Source organism: Xiphophorus maculatus, chromosome 23, assembly GCF_002775205.1.
Source record: "Xiphophorus maculatus strain JP 163 A chromosome 23, X_maculatus-5.0-male, whole genome shotgun sequence".
Classification (NCBI taxonomy): Eukaryota; Metazoa; Chordata; class Actinopteri; order Cyprinodontiformes; family Poeciliidae; genus Xiphophorus; species Xiphophorus maculatus.
Genome location: NC_036465.1, coordinates 23,070,629 through 23,095,805, shown reverse-complemented (window position 1 = coordinate 23,095,805; position 25,177 = coordinate 23,070,629). Strand labels below are relative to the sequence as shown.

Sequence of the window (25,177 nt, the reverse complement as noted above, 5' to 3'; positions counted from 1 at the left end):
GTATTTTTGTTTGGGCAAGAAAACAGGCTAGTTTTCGCCTTAGTTTTTCATGGAGGGAGTTTTTCTGTCGTCTGTCAATCAGAGCAACAGTGTGAAACCACTGAGTGTGTCTTTATCACTCCACCCATATGTGAGGTAATAATATCCTGTATGCGTGTATGAGACAAATTAAACATGAACTCATTCCAAAAGTACATGTCTCTGTTTACATGGGAGCAAGGTTTGGTTATTGTTTGCTCAAAAGGAAAGTAAATGACATGACAATCTTTTTCTTTGAAAGCCAGGCTGAACAGTTTTATCTCTACAAAACCGTGAACTGTTGCCTTGTTACTCAGAGACCCATCAACTGCGAAATAAAGGAGTAAAGGAAGCCCTTTTAACCTCATCTAGAGGCGAAAGTGCCAAACTGTATTAGCCGTCTCCACACTTTGTTACGTTTTCATGTTAAATAAAGATCAAGATGCACAATCGGCATTCAAGACGCTTCACATCTCAAGGCAGCTATCTTCCAAGCAGGGGCAAAGGCCAAGAACAGAGTATCCAAGGTGATTGAGCATGTGTGCTTGTGTGTATAGTAGAGAAGTCGTGCGGAAGAGAAGCTCGGGTCCAGATACTGCTGAATTATGGAGCAACCCTTGCCGGGAAAGAAAAATTAAGCATTCCAGCACTGCTTCAACAAAAACCTCTGAGTCTTTCTGTTTTCACCTTTATCCTTTATCCCAAACTTCTGTTCCCCGAATTTCGCCGTTGTGGCTACTCGGAGGGAAATCTCTTCAAAGAATTGTGTCTCTCTGAGTTTCCTCTGACACCCGGTAACACTCTACCGCTCATGAATCGGTAACACGTCTGATCGAGCATCACGTACGATTTGTTGTGAACGGAAGGTAAACCGGTTTGTGAGAGAAAAAAATAATGACATTTGGAGTTATGCACAATAAGAACAGTATTAAGCAGCTCCACTGCCAAAGCCTTTCAATAAAGTCCCAACTACAAACACACCACTGCTTTTGAATATTAAGAAGAAAGGAATTAATTTCTCTTACCAATTACCGTGACTTGCATAAATACTCATAACCCGTCAACTTTTTTTACTTTCTATCACAACGCTACCACTCATTTTAACGGATTTTATTGTGTTTTTTGTTACATACTATCATAAAGTAGTGACGTATTCAGAAGTGGAAGAAAAAAACTAAACGGTTGAAAAAAAAAATCTGAAAAAAGTGGTACTGACCAGACCTACGATCTTGCCTTAAAGCTGTGTCCCAAATTGAGACAAGTTTCCACATTCCAGTTTATTGAATGAAAAGTGAAACTGCATCACAGTAAATCTGAATACAATTAACCATTTAATGACAAACCAAAACAACAATCCCTAATCTCAAGAGCAGAAAATATGACGCTCTATGCCATACGCTGCCATGTCATACGTTAAATCAAGACTGTTCAACTACTTAAAAGTAGTTTGAAAAGGCGTAAAGAAAGTTTGCTTATTTGGTGTGAGACCACGGGTGCTATACTGCTTTTGGAGGGCAATATTTCACAACCTGAAAAGACAACCTTCTGGTCATTTTTACTTTTCTTTTTTATTGTTTTGCCCAAGAAAAAGGCTGTAAACCCACCTGAAAATGGCTCTGGGACCCAATTTTGGGTTCTGATCCACCTGTCGCGAAGAACTTGTTTAAATCAAATTAGCAAACGGTGACATTTGCTCTCAAACCAGTCAGTTACCGAGATTTAGCGTTTCTGTAATGAACAGCAGGAAATTGGTCTGGATGTGTAAAGATGGTAGACATATTAGCTAAAATACTGTAATAGCATCTTCTGGTGGTTCCACAGAAGTTTACCTGAAGTATGATGTTCATTCCAGTATGTACTATATTGTGTTAATCTAAAATACTAATAAAAACTGTGGTTGTGATATGACAAAATTCAACAAATCTGAATGGCACTCATGTAAACTTCAAAACTTTGCAATGCTGCTGTTGAGGAAAAGGCACGTATTTTTGTGAGGCACATAGAGAACACCTGAAAGGTTCTCATCAACACATCAAAGCTAATACTTCCCGTTCAACAGTCACAGGTGTCAGACTCCAGGCTTAAGAGCCGCTGTCCTGCAGTTTTTAGATGTGCCACAGGTACAAAACACTGGAATGAAATGGCTTAATTACCTCCTCCTTGTGTAGATCAGTTCTCCAGAGTCTTAATGACCTAATTATTCTTTTCAGGTGTGGTGCAGCAGAGGCACATCTAAAAGTTGCAGGACGCCGGCCCTTGAGGACTGGAGTTTGACACCCCTGCTTAAGTGAACCGGGCGGCTTCCAGTTTAGGCGACATGCAGCCCGTTTCTGCAGCCACACACTGAAGAAACACACCGGCACTCTGACAGCTCCCGCAGGAAGTGGACATTTAACGATCAAGATAACTTTCAGGTGTCACATATACAAGCACACCCGCGCACACACACACACACCAATATACAAACCAGAGCACATTTGGCATTCTGCTCCATGAGCACAAGCACTTCTCTCTCTCTTTATCTCTCTCTCTCTCGCCTCACATAAACACCCACACTATGGAGGAAGAAATAGAGCAGAGAGGAGAGAAATGAACAACTCTGGCTCAGTAACATCAACTCAGAGCTCTCTGAAAGCATAGATACTGTAGCAAAATAGCTCCTCTCCAGCCTTAGACCCTTGTCAACATGCATCTAATCCACCAGTTTGGAGACTGTTACATGGAGTCAATATGCAATTTGAGGAAGGCAGATAGATAGCACCGGATTGATTGATTTTGACCTTTTCCTCGACAGTACCTGCTGTACACCTACTCCACAAAATAATGAAAAGTGTTGGGATCCTTATATCTTTAGCTTCTGCCTCTTTTCTTCTCCCAAATAAGTGCTGGTTGTTAATCCCACTCATACGTCTGGCTGTAGGTCTGCTCCCTGTGCTTTATCTCCCGGAGCAGGGGGAGGCAGACTCAGTGAGGTGATACCGGTCATATCGATTTGTGCAAACATACTCACACAACACATTTAGTTGCGGCGGTCCAACTGAAGCTGCAGCCCTCAAGTCTGAAGCCCAGTCATCCCACACCAAAGCTACTTGTTGATTTGTTGTAAATGAGGTTTGTTATAAATGCATAGATGTTTTTTGTGTGTGTTATTTTCTGATTGATGCTCTCCCTTCCTCCACCCTTTCCAGTTTAGGTGGCTGGATTTAGGAGGTCGACTTTTAGGTTGCTGCTTAGGCAATTTGCAGTTACATTAAACAAATGCTACAACGAAGGAATTTAAAAGAAAAAAAGAAGCAATTTTACAAAAAGAGAAGAAAATAGAGGCATTCAAAGAAATATTTAAGACAGAAAAAAAAATAATTATGGAACGGTTTCTATTGTTAAGCTCCAACAAAAACACAAAAGGGAAAAAAAAAGTAGCAGAACTCTGTCAGTTCAAAGCAGCTAATTATCCTCAGGTGAAGAATATTAAATCTTCCAGTGCACAACAGCTCCGCATAAAGGCTAGACAAACCTGTAGCTTTAGCACTAAATGCATTTTATTAATACATAAGTTTCATAAGACTTCATACAACATTATGTAATGACGATCATGAGAGAGTCTGATGTACATGACGCATGGTGACTGCCTCACATCACCTTGTTCAAGAAAAACACATGAAAACTTTCAAAAGTAACATTAGCAAGGTCATGCAGATATAGAAGAGCAGCCACATGAGATGTAGATGACTTAAATGATCTTTTTAAAAAAGGACCATTTGTGTTTTTATAGATATTTGACGTTGTAACAACAAGTCTAAATATGACTTATTGTGCTTTTTATGACATAAACCAACACAAAGAAAGGTCAAATTGGGTAGTGGAGGGAAAGGGAGAAAATGTTCTCCGAATTTTTGGATGTAAAATTCAGAAAAATAAAAAAGGAAGCTGCACTTGCTGTTAACTCCTAAATAAAAGGCTGTGCAACAAATTACCGTTATATCTAATGAGTTTAACCTCAGACATTTGTTAGAGGAAAATAATGAACAAACAGAATGATGAAAACCAAGGAACACATTGAAGAGTTCAGCGAGAAAGTTGGCAAAGCATATTAAAGCAAGGCTGGGTTATAAAATAATATCCAATCCTAGAGAGCTCTGTTCGATCCATCATCCAGAAATGGAAATAACTCAAAATAGAAAGCCCACTGAGACATGGTTGTCCACTTAGGCTGACAGGGCAGTTAAGGAGGATTTTATTAGAGAAGCAGCCAACAGCATGGAGATGGAATATTCCAACAGGACAAACTAAACATTACAATCCTCAACATATTGGCATTAATTGGCATCATTAATTACTTTAATTTTTTTTTTTTTATTGAAACGCTTCTGCCTGAGTTGTCAACTGTATGACGAAGAAAAGCTGTCATTTGTGCACTTTTTGAGTTTATCATGATGAAAAGAAAAATAAGGAATTAAGATTTTATTATTTTCGTGAAACGTGGACAGTCCAACAGAAGCAAACATCTGTTGGTTAGTTAGTAGTTGCAAATCAAATATATAAATTGTGCAACAACAGTAAATGACTTGAGTATCTCAACATAAGAAATCCAAACTATATAGCTCCTTAGTGAAATAATTTAGGAGCTACACTGACCTGCAAACATCTTTTGGCATGAAGCAGGTTTTGCTTTCAAAACTGCGGCAAATGGTTTCCTCAGTTGCCAAACCCGTACATGGAGTCGTAACGTAAAATAAGTGTAGGAACGAAGTGGGGGAGCATTCAAGATTCAGGAATCAATTTAATTATCAATATGCAGCCCGAGATTCAGTCAGTAATTATAGATGTGGTTCCTTTATTCTCGTCAGATGGAAGTTATATATGAATTAGTAAAAGAACAAGTGTGAAAAATAGATATGTTGTCAAGGAAAAGGCCGGAAGATGGTGTCATTCTCACTGCCTGAGGGAAAAAAGTTGCTCTGAAGTGTGGTGGCCAAAAATATGGGGGAACAAACTCTGGACTGGGCGTGCAGCATCAAAGATATTATTTTTTTGTTCTTTTTTTTTTTTTTTGTAAAATAAACTGCTTTTCATTTACTTGAATCTCATCTTTGTCATTAATTCACCTCCATTCGGTTTGGCAATTCATCTGTAGTCACAAAAACCTGAAAGTGGAACACCAGTGCTAGTCACTGTGCCTATATTTTAATGAAACACTACAATGAATTAAAACAGCATTATAGTTGTAATAATAATAGTAAAATTCTGCTGTTTTAATACGGTGACATAATTTACACATATACATTCCAATTCATGTCCTGTTTTGGTGTTTCAGAAAGAAGATGTAAAACTGAATAGCAAACAAAAAATCAATAAATTGAACTCTTGTTTTTTTTGACCCGGGTATTGATTTGAGTATGTATCTCTCCCAGTTCTTCAAAAATACTTAATAATAACAGAAATAACTTGATGTGTGGCCACTAAGTGGAGGTGTTACTTGGCAGCGGTGAATTTGGCAGTGGTGAGCCTGCGCCACATGTTGTTTTGTATTGATGTACACTTATTTCAGACCTCCACTGATTCTGTTCATCCAGCTTCACACAGATCCAGACACTTTGTCTTTGGACCGATAAAGCTTAAAAAAAACCCCAACAGATTTTAAACGCTGTCGCCGTCAACAAGATAAAGATTTCATCCCATCAGTCCCAAAGCCGGGGGTGAACGCCCAGTTTTGGTGAGGAATGGGAGAGCTCAACCGCATTTTAAGCTCACGCTACGTCTTATTGGTACGTTCAAGGTTAACAATTGAATTTAGTTTCCCTTTTTTTTTCTGTCTCTTCAGATGGGGCGTTGAGGGGAAAAAAACAACAAAACAAATCCCTTTAGCGAGAAAGCAAGATGCTCTTGGATCAATCAATCACGCTAAAAACTAGAGAAATGGCACTTTTAAATGAAATTCTCTTGTCTTGGCCAGAGCTCAGCTTGAAAAGGCTGGTCGCATGAGGGTTTAAATGGAAATCTATTTTCTGGGCTGAAAATCAAACTGGCTATCATTCTGTCCTTCCTCACCTCTCTCTTGGGAACGTGTCAGATATATAACACTCAGTCATTTTCTCAGCTGTCAAATAATGCTCTCACCAAGCTCTGTCCCCGTACCCATGCAGTCAGCTTCAAATCCCAATCTGCTAAGATGGCCCTGTGTGTACAGTTTCAAAAAAAAAAGAAAAAAAGACGTGTTTGGGATTCTAAAGAGATTCGTTTCGTTTTATTTATTATTAATAAGTATGTGCGCTCCATAAGGGTCGGGATTGAGGCACCATAGCAAAGTAGGTCATGACAGAGGTTAGTACTGCATTAGCGACTGTCACTGCGGGGACAGAGGAGAGCAGACAACAGGGCAGTCCACTCCTCCTCACTCACAGTCACACACGCCCACACACCCCCACACCCCCCGCCACACACAACACATGCAGACCAACAAATTCTGAAAGTCCAAGGCGTTCTGTCACGGATATGAGCCAGCAGGCCGTGACATACATGGAGGGCAGCGTCTGGAACAGGAGGACACGTCCAGTCTGTCTTTTGTGCTTATGCGCACAGATGCATGGCATAGTGTTTATATATGACAGGGGCGTTTGACCTGCCAGATTTCATATTGTTTGCCCTTGCCAAAGATTAGCATAAAGAAATAAATCTCCGACTTGGTTTGTTTTGGGTTTTTTTGATACTCTTTTATGATGATTTCTCTTCTTCTTTTAGGCCAGCAATCATTCCGCATGCATAGATTTTCCCAGTCTAAGGAACAGATGAATCCTCTCTGAGTCTTTGTATCAGCATCTGCTTCTCGGAGTTGGCTTATGGAAATCAGTCTCATTACTTCTGCCTTCCTACAGTTCAAACTCTCACATGAAAACATAATGACCCGGGCTGTTTCTGTTGCATGCACTGTCAGTCAATGATTTCTTTTTTTTTCTTTTTTGATGTTCTAAGTCTCTTCAGTTTCTAGCCTCGGAAAGTCTTGGATAATTACAAGGGTAAAAAGGCCCTCTATCAGTGCAGATTAACACCACCTCTGCAGACTGAACTCCGCACTCTCTTTTATCTCCTCGACTGCAGTTGGAAGAGGAGTTACGTAACTCTCACCTTAGGGACCCATCCGACTTTCCACCCAACGCCTGTCTGTCTCGGCGTGACTAGGGTGGCTGCCTGTTCTGTGCTATTTGATGTGCATGTTTGAAGCAGCCACGTGACCCAGCCTGAAAGGATGTGCCTGTTGTTCGCATCTCTCGCCGCTTTGCCCCAATTCCCTAAGAAATGTGTTTAAAAGCACAGCAAAGTTGGGCTTTTTCTCTTTTTTCTTTTCTGGTTCTACATTTAACACCTTCTGAAATCAGAGTGTCAAGATGGTGGTGGTGGTGGTGGTTAGCCTCCTCTTTCCCACCTACTTCTTTCATTTTTTCCTCTGAGGATGCTATGTCATTAGCTGGTTCTGATAGACCTCTCTGCCTCCCGCTGTCGTTTACCTGCTGCAGGATAGACAAACCGCTTCACCTGCCTTCTGCGGTGAGCTAAAGCTTCTTTATGGAGTCCAAACTTTAATGTTCTGATTTGCATTCTCACTTTCAGATTAATGTTTCACTTTGCCACGAACTTAAGCAATTCTTGCAGACCAATCACAGTCCCTAACTGAGCTGTACCCACAGGACAGCAATGGCCAACATAAAAGGTTTTAGAGATTATGGCTTAAGGAATGCTAGAGAGTCTTAAATGTTCAAAATGACTTTTTCACCCTAATTATAAATTCAGCCTACAGAGGAAGCTCTATTTTAACCACATTTATTCTTTTTCCAAAAATCACCTGAGAACTATAGCCTAGCAGCAAGAAGGTCCTGGGTTCAAATACTGGCTTGGGCCTTTTACATTTTGTCTTGATGCATGCTGAGGTTTCTTCAGGCACTCCAGCCTCCTCTCACAGTACAAAACCTAATCATTAAGTCAACTGGCGAATCAAAATTATGCATATGACTGTATCATGCATGAACAGCCGCCATGTGTCTCCCTGTTGTCCTGTGATAAACTGGTGATTGTAATGTAATTCTTTGTTGCGTCCAGAACTTTCATTCTTCAGTTTTCAACAGTCACTTTGTGCATGTAGGATTGAGTCAGTTGCAAAGTGTACCCCCGGACAGCTAACTATGGTTTGCTGTTAGTTTCTTTGTGGTAATTGGAATTGTAGTGTTTAAAAGGGGTTTTCTGCAATGGATGTTTGGTCTAACTTTTAAGAAAGTACAATTTAGTTAGCCAAAAGCACTTGAAGACCATAGCGGCCATAGCTCTGGGAGTCAGCTGAGGTACTTCGAGTGTTTGAATAGGATGCCTTCCAGGCAACCTAAATGCCAAACCCTGAGGATGCCCCTTGTGAAGACCAGGATTTTTTTTTTTTCCTTGTAGAATGACCCTGAGAACAGCTGGAGTATAAGTGTCTGGGGAAAGAGCGAGCACTGTTTTTCCACCGACCTCCCCCCAATATTCCATGGAAAAAAATAAAAAATGTCAAAAATGACAGAAAGAATGTAAGAGAGGCTATTTTATCGAGAGCAAATGAGATTCAAATGTCTCAACAGGGGAAAATTTGCTTGGAGCATACTTATCCAGCTGAATAGTAGAACAAACAAAATTCAAGAAAATCATGCAAGTCACATTATTCTAAAAAAAGAACCCAACAACACAGGCAGGCGGGAGCAGTTAGATTTCAGTACTGAGAATACAAGACGGGGCCTGACATAATTTTCCTATCGAGTCTTGACAACATTTGTATGGACTGAAGGGAATTGTTGTCACTCACTCCAGCCACCGTCATTGTTTAATTCACCAGATGGTCCAGCAGAGACTACAGGGTCACTGTTAGCAAAGTAAGCAGAATTTTCTATGAAGGAAATTGAACTCGGCCTTTAGCATAGCCTATTGGACTGCTTGAAAAAGCTAAAGGAGGTGTATCGTTTTTAGCCAGTCTATATAACAACAGGAGTGTAACAAGATCTCGTGGCTCAAGATTTTGCAATATTAAGCACAATTTGTTTTGGAAAAGTACAGTCTGTCTCACGAAACAACATCTCTAGTTACTGCCAGCCTTTCACTTTGTCTGATGGAGTGTGAGCTATCATGATTTCCTGACATAAAAGTGTTTGAAGACCCTATATTTGTCTTCTATACTCATATTTTTCAGTAGTTCTTAAGTGTTCCTATTGTGTTGACAGACTAGACCAATAAAGACTTCCTGTTTGGCAGTCGGGCAACATTTAATTTTAGCCTCTACCACTCTTACTTTTTCTGTACTACCCATTAGCTGCTAATGAGCTAAAGTTAGCGACTCACAAAAATCGATAGTGTTGTTTCACAGGTTTTTAATGTACCTGGATTGTCTTTATTCACCTCTTGCTCCAGATCTGAAATACGTTGAGTCTTTAAAATGCTGTTTGAGATGTATTTATTGTTTTGTTTATGAATTGATAAAATGAGAGGGCTCCTTTATGTTTTTGTCTTGTGTTTTTTTTTTCTTCATTACAACCAACTTAGAATTAGACAAGCATAAAACCTAAAATATATAGACTTGTCAAACCTGGGCTGGAATATTCCACACTGATTAAATAAAAAAAAAAAACATTGTCCAGATCAATATTAAGAATCTTTATTTAATCAATTATCCTTCGGTATAATATAATAACAGGAAAATGAGTATCAAAAGACAACATGGCTAAACTAATGGGCATAGATAAAAGAAAATAAAGCTAAGAACAATAAAAAAAACTAAGTGCAAATAAACAGTTGTTTTGCAATGTTACAGATTTAGTTGTTTCGGATGAGTTGTAGTGTTCACTCTCACTGCCTTAGGCCATAAAGCGCATCCCTGAGACAACTTGTCCATTTGTCTCATTGATTAAGAAAGTAGTTTCCTGCTGACTTGTGATTTTTTTTTTTTAAATGCAAACTTTTCAATATTAACTCTGCTTTTTTAATTATACAAATAAACACAATTCTGTTTCCGGAGTGCCCTCCAGGTTCTGTTCTCAAAAAAGTTCCACTAAAAGTCAAAGGCAAAGAAATATTGGTACAATGCAGTGCTGCAGCGCCTTACCTCAGGGATTGACTCATCATTTGCAAGAAATTATACAGTATGTCAACTTTCATCTAAATCTGGCTCACCCACCAGGAGATGCCCTGAAATTATCAAGAGCAGCTGCTGCCTGGAAGCTGAGTTAAAAAGATACGCAATTAAGAACTCCATTTTTTTTCTTCTGTAGTGTTCCTGTTGCATGTTAAATCCAGGCTCTCTATGGTCAGTGCTCGCAGCTCTGAGGGATGCATCAGACATTATCTGAAGGGAAAATGTGCTATATAATGATTATCATATAGCACATCATTACAGCCCACACTGACAATTATGTAATGCCTTCCTCAAAGCAGCCCGTTGCATTGAAGAAACCATTTAGTCCCCCAGGTCACTTGATAATGTTGTCGGGTTCTAGCTTAAAAACACAAAAAAATAATGTCCTCCTCTGGGGCCACCCTAGAATTTCTAAAACATTTTTTTTTTTCATGAGGGGTAGTATTGTGCTAAAATTAAAGTTTATTTTCTTAATGCCCAAAATGACTTATATGAATGGTCATACGTTGGTAATGTAGAAATCCTGAAAGTATTGAAAATAACTGACCATCTAAATTTTAAATATGGATTAATTAAAAAGGAAAAAAAAATATTATGGGCTAGTTTTTTTTATTCGACAGAATGGTTGCATGTTTAAAACTTTGAATGTAAAAACATATCCCTAGGGATGAGATAGTAGACTGGCTACCATAATAGTGTAATATAATTAATTTTCCTAATTTGACATGTCTCTCACGTTACTCCAAGTCCACCTTAGTTTTTTTGACCAGCCACTCGTCATGACTCCTCGCGTTGTGCGCTATATCCATAAAAACTTCCTTTAAAGCTTGTGAAAGATTTTTTTTTTCTATACAGCTTGGGATTTGTGTGTGTCACTTTGTGACTTTCTATTTTCACAACAAGACTTGCATTGGAATGTTGTTCCAATGCAAGTCTTGTTGTCTCAAAGTTTACACTTGACGTGGAAAAACTGGATGGTTTATGGTTAAAATTTAGTAGAGCTCAGAGATGGTACTGTGAGAAACGAGCACATGAAATGATCCAGTTAGTTCAGTGAGCGGGAAAACTGATCTTGTGAGCCAGGCTTTGTTTCCCCCTCCGTTCTATGAAGTGGTTCTAGTGTCAAAAGTTAAAGGACCAAAGGTGGAAGAAACTTTGAATTTTTCTCCTTTCTTTGTTAAACTTATCAAATTAATGTTTGAATGTTAATCTGGCAGTAGAACTCAGACTTACTGTGTTAAACCCTGTAATCTGCAGGGAGGCTATTAAACTTTTAATAAATGTTAGATTTTTAATTAGTGTTTTAAGAGTTCAAATCACTAGTCATTAATTTTCTCCTTTTAGCCTGTGGTTATAGTTCTAGGTGGCATCGCCATCTCTGTTTCTATCTTGCTTTATTCAAAATGTGTTTTTCTATGTACAAGTAACTAAACTATAGTCATTTCAGCAGTGGTCATTGTAAAATGTTAATCATGATAACTTAAAAAAAAAAGAAAAAAAAAAACTTCAACGTATGATAAAGATCACTGTGACTGATTTTGACAGATTATAATACCGGTGAGTTAACAATGTTGAAATTGTTCACCACAGCTTGATCCCCCCTACGAAACATAAGGAAAACAAAATAAATTGACTGATTAAACACAACACCGCTGATCAATGATAAGCTTCAAAGTCTTCTAATCTACTCTGTGTGATCACAGTGTGACATATGGTGTTTGTGAGCTTTTGAACAGTGCCAGTGAGGCCACTACGCAGCAGGGGATGTGAGATGGGTATCATTCTGTGTGGCTGGGTTCTCGAAGTGATCCAGTTGGTCCGCAAGTCAATTAAATGACGTGGTGCCAGAGCAGAGCAGAGCAGATCAAGAGTGCTTACAGGTCAAGGTGTTAATGAGACGACCTTTGACTTTTTGCTGTGGTTAGCAAAGGCCAGGTGGAGGTGGAGCGTTAAAAAGGGGGAAGGTGGCCAAGTAGAGATGTTCTCTGCACCTTGCAATCCAGGCCCTTTTCATCCGTGACCACCAGCTGCTCTACCGCCTCCTACAACACAGGTAAGAGAGCTTTCCCTCTGTTCCCTCAAGATTTTAGCTGTCAAGATTTATACTTATAATAACCAGGATGAACATAAAAGCGGAGCATGGACGGGATCTATAATTCAACCAATCTGCTGTGCCAAGGAGAATGGCGCGCAGCCAAAAGGAATAGAGGAGTGGCGGACCTGATAAAGTGCTCCGCCAATTTTCTAATGCCTGGCACAAGTACATTGTTAAAGACACTAAAATTGATTCATTTTACATCCAATAATCTGCAGCATACTACAAGATGTCCACAAAAGGTCTATATAGTTTCTAAATGACTGCTGGATACGGTTTTCACCTTGAAAAAGGAGCCGAACTTTAAACCTGTGAGACAAATCAATCACACGTGGCATTTAACTAAGAACTTCAATTGCATTTTTGTGGATTTTTTGACAAACCATTTCAACTAATGACCACTAAAACAGCCAGACGGCACTGAGGGTACCAACCTTAAGAAACAAATGAGACATGGAGAATTTTGATGATGTTATGTTTTTTTTTATTTTTTTTTTTAGATGTTAATAAAAGTGATCTAAGTGGCATGAAAAAGAAAGAAAAACCAAGCAAGTAAAAGAAAGAAAGGTAGAGAAAAAAAGATGATTTTTTTATGTGACTTTAATAGTCTTTTTTGGCAATTTAATAAATTCTTTTCTTGACGCAAAAAATTCCCTATTCAAAGACATTACATGGTTCTTAGGTGTTTCCAGACTCAAATTTCTTAATCTTTTTTAATTATATATATTTCTTTGTATCAATATGACATCTCCTAGCACATTTTTTGGACATCTGACTTCAAAACTATCAAAAATCCACACCGTCAATATGACTATGGACATTCACAAAATTGAGATTTCTTTCTCGCACATTTTCAAAAATCTTTAGATGAAGTTTCAACATTCCACGTGTGGAAAATATTTGTCTTGACCACAGACCTCCAAATCTCAAAATGACTTCTCTAATTCATAGTCCTCTTTAGATAACTGCCCACACTTTTCTGTTACCCAAACATGAAGTCACTCTTTAGCTAAGACGTGTGCTCAGATTCACTGCGATGCTGGAAAAATAAAATCATTCTAAATTTAAAAGTCTGGAGTCATTCAGAATACTTTATTTTCTCCTTTTTTATATATCGAAAGTGAAAATTCCATTTTTCCCCCAGGTGATTTATATTTAGTACCGTTTCCATTTATGACAATACTCATAAAAAGCAGGTGTGCCTAAAATGCTGCTTTTGTCTGAACTTTTGAAGATCTTCCATTAGCATGCACCATAAGATTTTTGACTAATGCGATGCAATAGCTGGTCTCTAAGATCTCATTAAAGCATTCCTTTGATATCAGCTAACAAAAACTATGCTTACATTGTTGTCTGCACGCTTTGAAGTGTGGTATTTGCATTGGCATGCCATTCTGTTTTCAGTGTGCTATTATGCTCTGCTAGAAGCCTGGTTAACCTGAAAGAATGTGACAGACTCCTGGCAAAATATTTTTCAGTTTCGCGAGGAATAAAGTGAGTGAAAAAAATTATAATTAGGTTTAATCAACACTTTATTTTCTCTTCAGTCCATGAATTATAAGTGGATATGTGGATTCACTATTGCACTGTTGAAACCTAATTTCTATTGTTTTATTTCCTTTTGGTTCTCTGTCCAAGTGGTCCCCCCTCCTCTATGGCCAGGATACCATGGATATTCTCTATGCTGTTTCTGCTTGTGCTCCACTCTCCAGGGGCCTCGTTGGCCCCAAACCAGCACCTGTGTGGCTCTCACCTGGTCGACGCCCTCTACTTCATTTGTGGGGAGCGAGGATTTTACTACAGTCCAAACCGAGCCCACAAGCGGGACCTGGAAAATCTGCTTGGTACGGACGCATCTAAGAGGTGGTTTGGTTATAGTGAGGTTCGGTTATGTAATAGTTAGTTCCAATGTAAAGTTCCCTTATGTGCAGCAGAAAGATGTCATGTTGCTGTAAGTTTCTTCATTTAAACATTTAAAATTTAAATGATAATTTTTACTCCAAGAGCAGCTTTTGTACGTATTTAACTTTATAATAAACTTTGTATTTTGAGAAAACACAAAATAAAACATAAACAAAGATCGGCATTTTAAAAGGATGCAATTTTTAAAATGCTATACAAGTATAAATCTGAAAGGTGTGGCATGTAAGGTCAATACCTTCACCAGGGAAGTTACCTGTTCACAGAATCTCACTTGAAAATTACCCCTCAACTCTGGGAAGTTTTCTTTGTTTTTTTTTTTCTTTTTTAAAGTATTACTTCTGATTTGCAGAAAGTAAGTTTGTGTGCTTCCTTTCGTGGCGGGAGTTCGGAAATTAACAGCACGACTTTGCCTTACGACCCCCCAGTCTGGCTTTGTTCACCCACACTGTATTGAAAAGCTGAAGCTTAATAGTAAGAAAGGGCCACATTTGATGGCTGGAGGAAAGATGTTTCTTTATTTTTATTTTATTTTTTTGAAGGCGACAACATGCAGAAAACTTCACTGAACTGAATGTAACCAATGGCCCAGGCCATCATTAAGTCATTCTGCAGCTTCTTTTATAAAGACATGCAATTGGTTTAGGATCGCTTTAAACTTCTGTTATGTGACAAATCCATTCATCACAAATCCTGTGAAATCCCAACATTCCTCATTAAGCTATTCCCTAAACACATTATTTAGATCTTCCACCTCAAACGTTCTGCTGATGCTTTGAAGCTAACATCAGGGTGCATCAGTTATGCTATGCTTCTGCTGGTGCGTCATCGTTTTTTCTCATACGCCCTCCCTCCCCCCTCACTGTTGAGGCAGAAACTAACAAGGCTAAATGGATTGCTGCAATCAATATTTTTCTACATGTCGACTTTCCATGAGAGTCTTAACAGTAATAGTGTTTTCAGCTTCTTTCTTTCTTTCTTTTTTTGGCTCGAGCGCAGCGGGATTTTAATGCGGATGTATGGGAACTTTCTCTACTTCAAAGGGTTCCTGGCGAAAAGGGCCAAAGTGGAGGAGCGGCTGTGGAGGGTTCTGTCTGCCCGTGACGAGCCCAAGGTGAAGAGAGGCATCGTGGAGCAGTGCTGTCACAAGCCGTGCAGCATTCACCACCTGGAGGACTACTGCAACTGACCACTCCGCAACTAGCACTACTCATAGCTTGTAAAGAGGTCCGGAAGTCAATTTCTGTCCCCGACTCTCGCTGGCTATGTCTTATCAAGTGAAGGAAATAAAGCGTCATGACCCATAACCCGAGGCTCCTCTCTGCAATGATGGAATTTGTGTTCTTTGTCAGCTGGTGTCGGTGAAAAGTGGGCTGCAGCCGGGCGGCTGCGGTCCTGGAGTGCCCTCTACTGGCTGAGGAGCGACATGGCGAAGATGAGGCAAGCAAAAACCCTGAAGTGAATGAATCACAAATACATTGGTGCGAAGGATTAAAAAAAAAAAAAATCTTTATTTACAAAGTAAACATTTACAGCCACCATATTTAAAGAGAACCCTGCTGCAATAAAAACTACAAATGTACATAAAAAGATGCATTTTATGTTTGGAGCTCTGTTATCCAATTCAGACGCATCTTGCATCCACTTGAACAAAAAACCTGTTGGAACTATGATTACATTTTAAGAACATCGCAGAGAAACAAAAACTAGTAACATGTCTTTCCTTTTCGCTTTCCATTCTTCAACTCCACTATTCTTTGTGGTTTCCTAAGTCGAAACAAAAAATAAATAATTAGGATCAGAAACCAGCAGTCACGGCAAAACAAAAACCGAGCGAGTAGAGAGCAGCTTGGAGCTCACCTTCTCCAAGAGGATCATTTGCTTCAGTCTGAATGTTTTCCTTGTTGTTCTGGAAGGCCTTGCTGGGATCAAACCTGCGACGACGAGCGCCGGGCAGCTTTGCTCTCAGCTGGTCCAAATCGCTCTTCTGGCGGCTCACAAGGGAACGAAGCTTGGAAACTTCCTACAAAACAGGAGAGGCATGTAGATGCGGCTCGATGTGTCAAAATACCATTGAAAAGTTGATTCCCATCATTTCAAATCAAAAGAGAACTCTCTTAAAGCAACTCATTAAATAAGAGTAATACATTTTAAGCATACACTACTTTAGATTTTTATGATTTATGGATTCTAGCTAATAAACGGAGTTTCTCAGAAATTTATACACCAGTGACGTGCGGTGAGGCACTGACTTAATCATAATTAGATATACAAATGTGGACCACCTGCATGTAAACATGTTATCGTTTACATAAGGAAAGTTCGCGCCTGCGGACAACAGCTGGAGGGCAAAAAGCTTACGTCATGGATAGCCGCGCGGCCGCCGTACAATAATTCTGTTAACTCAATGAAACTTGGAAATGTAGGTATTATTAATTTTGCGCTGTACAACTCAAAGTTAAAGTACAACTCAAAACCACGTCTTTCTAATCCTTTGCATTGGCCAGGCTACACGCAGACTCGTTGCCATAGCAACAACGCTCCTAAAAAAATAAACGCTGAAATATCTTCCATACAAAGAGCAGAACATTCAGTCTGTTGCAGTAACGTGGTTTTAGGCTTAATGTTTATTTTTGCGATTATTAATAAGTGTCTGCTGTGGTATGAGAAGAAAACTATAAATATATCGCTGCACTTGACTTTACTGTACGGCTAGCTCGCCGTTACTGCCTCTTACTCTGCAGTTGTGGAGTCACGATGTCGGTGATCATGAGCGCCCCCTGCCATGAGGCAAGAGAACTGCCTGCCTCACCTCGAATCTGTTCTCTGCCGTTTCTGATCGCTCCTCAGCACACGATACACGGTATACACACAGTTAGTGACAAAAAACACTGTACATTATATACATAAGCTAAATTATGGAAAATCAGTTCATATATTAAATGTTTTTAACCACTTTATTGGCGACGTACAGACAGGAGGAACATGCTTTCATATAATGGCAGTTGCTCAATCCCAGGTGAGGCTCAGCTCGCTGCTGCGCTTCCGAGCATTTGAATGGAAAATTAAGAAAATTCAACAATTTTGAAGAAAGAATAATCAAAATTGGTTAATCTAAATAAAAAGAATACTTTACAGCACAAACTACAGGGTGAAAATAACAACATAAATTATCATTTTTCCATTATGACAAGTGAGGCTCTGCCTCACTTGCCACCCTTGACCTCACCAATTGGTGACAGGATGTTATCACCAATAGGAGGGTAAGCCAGATATGGCAAGATTACAATGTGCTGTATCCAAGAACATTAATTGAAAGTTGAGTGGAAGAAAAATCTGATACACCAGCACATCTGCAGGGACAGATGCATTCATTCTATGGGTCACAGCTGTTGATTTCACTGAATTAACCATTCCCGAATAAAAATTAGTGATGCCATCCAAACCAAAACTTGAGTATATCGCAGATATACAAAGTTTCCTCTATGAAACAAATGTATAAATCAGGAGAAATAAACACTTACCCCCAGATATAGCCTTTGAATCGATCAATGTAACAAGAGTTTAAGCTCTTAAGTTGAACGATAAGCTTTTCAGCAATATTCTGAATTTTTAAATGCCCCTTTATGATCAAAAAACAGACCAAAGGGAATAAAAAATGCCCTTTTTGGGAGAGGCAGCGCTGCTCTACCATTTTACCTGTTTCAGAGAGATATTTTCATCTTTGAGCTTCATCACATGTTTGATCTTCTGCTTCTGGTTCTGGTGCCCCAGGAGGGAAGCGTAAGCGTCGGCTAATTTGTTTAATTCTTCCTGGTTCGCTCCGTTCTCATTAAGCAGCGCATCTCGCTCCGCTGCAAATGCGTTAAGCTGCTCCTGTGGGAACGCGCCAACACAAGTATTATTTAGTTTGACAAATTAACATCTGCAGATACAAAAACTGACGAGGAGTAACCCCCGTGCCACGAAAACGGCAAGTTTTTCTTGTCTGTTTTTGCGTTCGTCCAGAACGGTTCTTCTGCTAAATGAAAAAATTATATATTAAAAAAAAAAATCAGCTGACCTGGAAGGGCTTGACTTTGACGAACAGTTCCTCATATTGTTTCCTCCAGCGCTCCATCTCGGAGCGCGGGGAGCTTCAAAGATAGGCGTGATTAGCTACAAAACTGCAGATTTAAAAAAAAAAAAAAAAGAAAAAAAAACAGGAAAAAAAAGCTCCACATCAGAGAGAAATATTCATTACCGCTCACCTCTTCTCCTGCGCTTCGGCTAATTGTCTTTGGAGTTCCTGTCGCTGCTCCTCCATTTCCCACTGCAGAGTGACCTTCTCCTGAGTCAGTACCTCCAGCTGCTCCCTCAGAGCGCCGCCGTCCTGCTGCTGCTGCTGCTGCTGCTTGTCCAACTCGTGCTCCAGAGCCGCCGCTTTCTCCCGCGAGCGGTCTAATTGGGCCCGCAGGCCGGCGTTTTCTCGTTCGACGTCGTCCAGGCGAGACTGAAACTGATCTCTGTCCCGCTCAGCGGCGCTCAGCCGATTCTCGAGCGCATGGCTGAAGTCCTTTTTAAGTTCCACTTCCGACAGCAGAGTCCTCCTTTCCTGGTCTAGCATCTCCAAGTCAGCTTGTAGTTTAAGCACCTCTGACCTGACCTGCTCGTGGTTGTTCCGCTCAGCCTCAAACGCTAGTTTTTCCTCCTGAAGGGCCACGTGGATTTTTAATTTCTCTTCTCTTTCCTTTTGGAGTTGCTGAGACATTGCTTCTTTTTGCCAAATAACGTCTTCCAACAGTTTCTGGGACTTCTCCCTCTCAGAAAAACTCAGTCTCTGTTCCTCTAAAAGTCTCAGCGCGTCTTCCTTTGCGCTTATCTGCGCCTGTAGCTCCTTCTGAAGCAGGTCGAGTTGAGCTGCATGGCTTGCCTGCGCGGCCTTCACCTCCTCTTCTTTTTGAGCAAGGCAAGTTTGAAGCTCATGCAACACCCTAAAAGATGAAACAAATCAAGTAAAAAAGAAAAAAGAAAAAAAGAGAGTTGTAGGGCTGGGCGATAAATTGATTTTGTCAATCAAATTTTTGAAGGCAATTTTTTTTTCTCCCAATGACATCACTCTGAACTATGGAAATTCTTAGGTTTCCATAGTTCAGAGTGATGTCAGACGCCATCTTGTTTGACAGCTTCTATTATTATTATTTTTATTAGAATAGTCGTAATATTAGGAGGATGAAGTAGTAATTTTAGGAGAACTCCAACATAAAGAAATCAAAATGAAGTCACAGTTTGGTAATAGTTTACAGACAAGGAAATATGTCATCTTTTAACGAGTCAAATTATTATCAGTAGTAGTATGTTGAAATGATTGTACAAACGACTGAGTCTATTTTGAAGAAAAACAGCTCAGTTCATGTGAATCTGTGTCACATTTTAATAATTCCAGAAGCTTTTTCCCCCCCCACTAATCAAAACAAGATTTTTCTTGCAATTTTAAGACGTTCTTCTGGCGAAACTGCATCTTTATTCTGTTCATATATATTCTCATAATTACAAATTCTTGTAGTCTGGCCCCCAAGACTGAGTCGTACAACTCACAGAAGGGATGACTGAAATAAAAGCCACTTTTTGAAAGCATTTGTCTCTTCGAACTTTTAGAAAGGAAAGCAAAAATATATATATCTGGTAGGAAAAGAAAATCGGAGATTTTATTTTTACGCAATGTTGCCAAGCCGTAGTTTTGAGTATACCTTAAACTCTCTTCCTTTGATTTTGCTTCAGCCTGCAGTCTCTCCTGTTGCTCGTCCGTCCACCCCCTCACTCTATTGATCTCTTCCTCTTTCTGTTCAACCATTTTGTCCATCGCCTCCTTCAGCTGGCAGGTCACTCTCCCCACCTCCGCTTCCAGTTCTCTCTGTCTTCCTTTAGCTTCCTTTAGAGCCTCTCTGGTGCTGAAAAGGAAGACAAGCACTCTGTGAAGCCGGGATGCCGACAGAACTTAAAGTTTAAAGGCAACATAAATCAAAGTGACTTTAAAGCAAAGGAACACCAGGAAATGCCGACACTCGGGAGGAGCTCACCTTTCCAGCTCCGTGACAAAATCCTCGATCTTTCTCTGTGAGTTGTTACATGCCTCTTGGAGTTCACTCACTGCTGCAAGATGCATCGCTTTCATCGCTGCCACATCACTGCTCCTAGCAAAGGCAGAGGGGAATAGATTGTTAAGGAGTAAATCTTAATCAAGCCAGAGTGCAGGAAAAACCCAAGAAAGTATGAAACTAAATCGCAATCAAAAATTTCCAACAGTTTCAAAGCGGCAGAGCAGATAAAAACGCACTTTTATGATAAGACTTTTTAAGCCTCGACTCTCTAAAACAGAAATGAACGCCCATATGTGGACGACATGCTGCGTCGAACCGCGAAACAGATTTATTTCTTGGCACAAAAAAACAAAACGCCCTTTTACAGAGGATAAATAGAATGGATATGTGGATGATTATTGGCAAAACAGAAAGGGAAGTTACCACATTTTCTGATTGATAAGTTGCACTTTTTTCATATTTTGTTTGATCCTGCGACTTATTTTTGTTCTCTCCATGCGACTAATGCTCTGGAAACTATGAAAATGATCGGCTTAAAAATTGCTGCAGTTAGTGGAAATAGCCTCAGGTACCCTTTGCTCAACCCTACTTTTGATTTTCAAACTTTTTATGTCTAACCTGTGCTACAGATCTTTGGCTTGTATCATAGCATCGTCTCTGGCTGTTGTTCACTCACCCTTCCAGAAGGGCTTCTACATCCCTCAGCTGATTCGCCAGCTCCTCTTTGTCCCGCTGCAGGCTCTGAAGGGCCTCCTGACTCTTCTGGGCCCCCTCCAGCCGTATCTGCTCCTGCTCCTCCATCACAGCCAGCTCCCCCAGCACCTCCTCCATTTCCTCTTTTAGCTGTCTCATTTGCTCTTCGGTCTCTTCCCTTTCCTTCTCCACGAGCACAGTCAGAGAGTCCACCAGAGCCTGCAGATGTCAACAGAACAGACGTTTACTACAGAGCTAGCAGTCATTCGGTGTATGATCTATATAAGAGGTTAATGTTTATATAACCTTTTCTTTGGCCAGCTCCTCTGTGAGTGCTGTGTGTTCTTGCTCAAGCTGGATCTGTCTCTTCCTTTCATCTCGTTTAGCTTGCTGTAAGACGATCAGCTCGTTCTTCAGCTGCTCTACTTTCCTGAACCCTTCCTCCTGAGCCTTACCTGAAACCAAATAAGATATTCCTCTCACACAAACTGCGAAGCTTTGTATAACCCTACGAGACATTGGGCATTAGGAGGAGATGAACGTACTTCTCTCTTCATCAGAGAGCAGACACTTCTGTTCAAGATGCGCTACCCTCTCGTCGAGTTCCCTCTCCGTCCTCCTGAGCACCTCCCTCAGCCGGGTAAGCTCGGCCTCTTGCTGACGGACGGTCGTCTGAGAGTCCTCAACTTCTTGGCGGGCCAACTTCATTTGCTTCTCCATGTCAATGACCGACTTTTGTGCAGATTGGAGCTCCAGATTTTGGTACTCCAACATCTTTTCCACATCCCACAAAGCATCCTTGGATGCCTGCAGCTCCTGCTGGAATTTGTTAGCCTCCTCCTCCTTTTGCTTCAGCAAATCTTGCGTGGTTTGAAGCGCTCCTGTTCTCTGCTCCAGTTCCGTCTCTAGATGCCTGTGGGGGACAAGTGCCACGAAGAGGCTTGTCAAGAGCAATTTTGCTGGACGATAAATTGTCCCAGGAATTATTGAGGCAATGATAATACTATCATTTTAAGACTATTTTCATTTAACACTGGAACTGCAAACCATTTTACATAAGCAACAGAAATAAAACGACAACAATTAAAATAGATTATGAAGTCTTCTTAACTAAAATGGCATTTCAGAAAATAATCATTTGTCTCGGGGAAAACAAGCAAAATTGACAGGCAGTGGAAGCCAACTACTTTGTGTTGGGTGTCAATTGTTTGCAGCGTTTCTCAAAAAGCTGGCTTTTCAATGACATTAAAGGGGAGCATCTCCTTAACAACTGTTGTCCAACTGGAAATTATCGCGCTTTTAGTTTATCATGCGATTAAATGATTTATTGTGGTTAAAAAATATATACATATTGTTTGTTTTTTTTAACCACAGGCCTAGTAAGGAATGTGCTGTTGAAGTCTTACAATATAGATTTTTTTAAAAAAGAGAAAATGAAAGGAATTTTTAATTACTTAAGTTTCTCTCCTTTGGAACCAACGACATCATCTTCTTGTGTCTTCTCTTGTATCTGCAAACGGAGGTCCTGCAAACACATGAACATTGTCTTCATGCCTTTTACAACACAGATGTGATGAAGTCAGACTTCCTCATGTAGCTATAGATCAAACCTGAATCTGGTCATTAGCTGCATCCAAGTACTCCTGGAGTACCCTGACCTCCTCTCTCAGCTCCTGAATCTCACCTGAAAAACAAAGTTAGTGCTTACAGAGTTTGCACAGAAAACTCTGAACAAAATAGTGCATGCAGCTTATGTTATCTTTGCAACTAAAGTGTTAATATGCATCTTAAACCGCCCTGCATTGTTGACAAAATGATTTTTTTTTTTTCCCCAGATGGAGGGACACTTACCATTTAACCTCTCCTTTTCATTCTCAAGCTCCACGTTCCGGCTTTTTGTCACTTCATGCAGATCCTCTATTTAAAAAAAAAGAAAAGAAAACATTTAACCAAAAAATGTTGGAAATTCCAGCAACACTTAGGGATGTAGAAAGAACCTGAATGCTAGCCTTGCTAACCAAACAGATTGCTAGACGCTAAAGCTAAGTAAAGTCGTCAACTCCACAATCATATTGTTCACATCATATGTCTCTCAGACATGTGGTGTGATTCCTAATATGAGTAATTAATAGCAGGAAAAAAGAAAATTTACGCATTTTTAGGCATTCTCATAATATTGTACTTAAAAGGAAAATGAAAGAGGCAAAAATGTTCATCAACAGGTCAAAGCTTTGCAAAAACCAGCTATCAGAAAGTGGCTTCTGATTGATGCATCTGTCTCCATGGTAATAGATCTTACCCAGATCTTTATTCCTATCCTGCAAAGTAGAGACTGTAGTCCTAGCAGCTTGGAGGTCAGTTTCCATCACCTTCAGCTGGCCTTCAGTGTTAACTTGTAGAAGACTTAACTCCTGGATGAAACCAAAATAAAAAAAAATGTATCAGTGCACCTACATGCAGTCAAAAAAAAAAAAAAAAACATCCAGCAGCTTTTACTGCCATTAAAACCAGTATAGAACGTGGCAATACTTGATTTTTAACATCCAGGTTGTTCCTAGCTTCCATCAGCTCCATTGTGAGGGAATTTATTCTCTTTTTAGTGGCATCAGCGGAAACCTAAATAAAGATGAGATGACATCTTTCATGCAGCAGTGTTTAAAAATTCCTCACAACTTGAGGAGTTACAAGTGCCGAGGCAAAAACCGCACCTTGTTTTTCAGGAACTCGTTGACTTTCTTGAGCTCGGCTCGTTGTCTTGCCAGCGTGACGACGCTGGCAGAGAGCCCCGTCTTCTCTCTAACCGCAGCAAGCAGCTTGGCCTCAGACTTCTTCAGGTCATCTTCCAGGGCCAACAAACGGCGGTCCTGCTCTCCTCGCTGCTGAACCAGCGAGCGGATCTGTAAACAGATTTGTCTAAAGTTTTGATTTGGACAGTACTGATGGTTTGCTAGAGGCCAAAAAAAAAAAAAAAAAAACAAAAAAGAAAAACCACTGAAACACTTTTACATTCATTTAGAAATGCTTAGTTCATAAAGCGTACCTCTTTTTCCAACAGTTTCAGCTGCTTCTTCTCGAATGTCAGGCTATTCCCCTCTCTTTTGTCACTTGATCCTGTAGTCTGTGTAACAAATTAGAAAAGAGCACGAAATTATATTCTAAAGACAGTAAAGATCCCTCTCAGTTTCAGTAGAAGAAGTTCAAGTAACTAAACGTACAAGTCCATCGACTGACAAAGTCCTGCGGACAGGAGAGATGAAGACGCCTCTGGAAGGCGATGGAGGCAGTAGATCAGCTCCAGCAGCTGGACACAAATGAAGAAAATAAGTGTCACAAAATAACCTTTCAGCTTTAGATACACCATTTATGGTCAAAGTGTGTGCACGAGATCAACATACCTGCCCTGGTGGCTCTGAATCTGTCAGATCTGTTAAAGGAAGCAGCTCCTCTCACATCCTCCGACTTAATATCATAGGACCCCGGTGGAGGGGCGCACCCTACAAACAACATTACAGTTTAGCTGCTGTAAGCCTTGAATCGGAGTTTCGTTTTAATTCAACAATTAACGTAACAAGACAGCACGCATACCCGGATCATTTTAATATTTGATTAGCCCTACTACCCTAACGCTAACCCTTAGCTACGTGTTTCAGCTAAGCTACTTAGCATTAAACAACCTAAGTGGATAATTCCACCACCAGCCGCTGCTAGCACTGTGAGGTTTTCTTTTAAGTCACTTACCTATGTGCTCGTTGAATCTCTTCAAAGGGGCTCTTGAAAATGACATGTTTTTATTCCACTTTGTGTTAGAGCTTAGAAAATTCAAACAGCTCTCGGAAAAGCAACGCAGAGCAGCTCCGACAGCGGCAAAAATAAACAACAGACGCCACAGCTCCGCCGCTGAATTTTCAAACCGACGTCGGACGTAAGCCTCCGCCTGCGTGTCCAATAGGAATTAAACTACTGGATGACGCACGTTGCCAACAGCCAATCGGTCTCAAATCCTCGGAAGGAAAAACTGGCTCAACGAACAGAACAACTCGAAACAAAACAGAACCAACTGGCATTTTAAATATACCGTAATAAATTAAATATAGTAGAAAACATTATAGATTCACTGAGTGTTTTTAGTATCTCTGTCGTTTTAGAACTTTGAAATCAGCTACACTGTGACATAAAGTATGTCATAGTAACATAACACAGCAGTTGACTGATCCCAGGTGATTTTTT

The 25,177-nt window shown here is 40.1% G+C and overlaps 2 protein-coding genes across 3 annotated transcripts; one reads left to right on the top strand and one right to left on the bottom strand.

The window, feature by feature from the left end:
- Nucleotides 1-12,129: 12,129 nt before the first annotated feature.
- On the top strand, nt 12,130-15,596 carry LOC102229304 (insulin-like). Of its 2 annotated transcripts, XM_005795536.2 has the most exons (4): nt 12,130-12,215; nt 13,896-14,101; nt 15,221-15,404; nt 15,530-15,596. In XM_005795536.2, the coding sequence occupies exons 2-3, from the start codon at nt 13,912-13,914 to the stop codon at nt 15,364-15,366; spliced, it is 336 nt and encodes a 111-aa protein (XP_005795593.1). In that variant the 5' UTR covers nt 12,130-12,215; nt 13,896-13,911; the 3' UTR covers nt 15,367-15,404; nt 15,530-15,596. The 2 variants fall into 2 exon arrangements, with proteins under 2 accessions (XP_005795593.1, XP_023184301.1); XM_023328533.1 differs by lacking the exon at nt 15,530-15,596 and having other exon boundaries at nt 15,221-15,490.
- A 64-nt stretch (nt 15,597-15,660) lies between these two features.
- hmmr (hyaluronan mediated motility receptor) lies at nt 15,661-24,841 on the bottom strand. Its single transcript, XM_014470064.2, has 20 exons — nt 24,689-24,841; nt 24,346-24,444; nt 24,166-24,251; nt 23,991-24,068; nt 23,659-23,847; nt 23,480-23,566; nt 23,250-23,361; nt 22,802-22,867; nt 22,561-22,634; nt 22,405-22,475; nt 21,496-21,863; nt 21,257-21,405; nt 20,934-21,169; nt 20,237-20,350; nt 19,907-20,107; nt 18,428-19,150; nt 18,241-18,313; nt 17,877-18,053; nt 16,038-16,200; nt 15,661-15,944 (listed from the first exon to the last, which is right to left on the bottom strand). The coding sequence occupies exons 1-20, from the start codon at nt 24,732-24,734 to the stop codon at nt 15,928-15,930; spliced, it is 3,129 nt and encodes a 1,042-aa protein (XP_014325550.1). The 5' UTR covers nt 24,735-24,841; the 3' UTR covers nt 15,661-15,927.
- Nucleotides 24,842-25,177: the final 336 nt, after the last annotated feature.

What these genes read in the sequence shown, in the direction of transcription:
- LOC102229304 (XM_005795536.2), top strand. Translation starts at nt 13,912, where the DNA reads ATGGCCAGGATACCATGGATATTCTCTATGCTGTTTCTGCTTGTGCTC. An exon ending in GGACCTGGAAAATCTGCTTG is followed by an intron (nt 14,102 to 15,220) that starts GTACGGACGCAT and finishes TCTACTTCAAAG; the next exon opens with GGTTCCTGGCGAAAAGGGCC.
- hmmr (XM_014470064.2), bottom strand. Translation starts at nt 24,734, where the DNA reads ATGTCATTTTCAAGAGCCCCTTTGAAGAGATTCAACGAGCACATAG. An exon ending in TCAAAGGAAGAGAGTTTAAG is followed by an intron (nt 19,151 to 19,906) that starts GTATACTCAAAA and finishes TTCATCTTTTAG; the next exon opens with GGTGTTGCATGAGCTTCAAA. An exon ending in TCAAAGTCAAGCCCTTCCAG is followed by an intron (nt 18,054 to 18,240) that starts GTCAGCTGATTT and finishes GCGTTCCCACAG; the next exon opens with GAGCAGCTTAACGCATTTGC.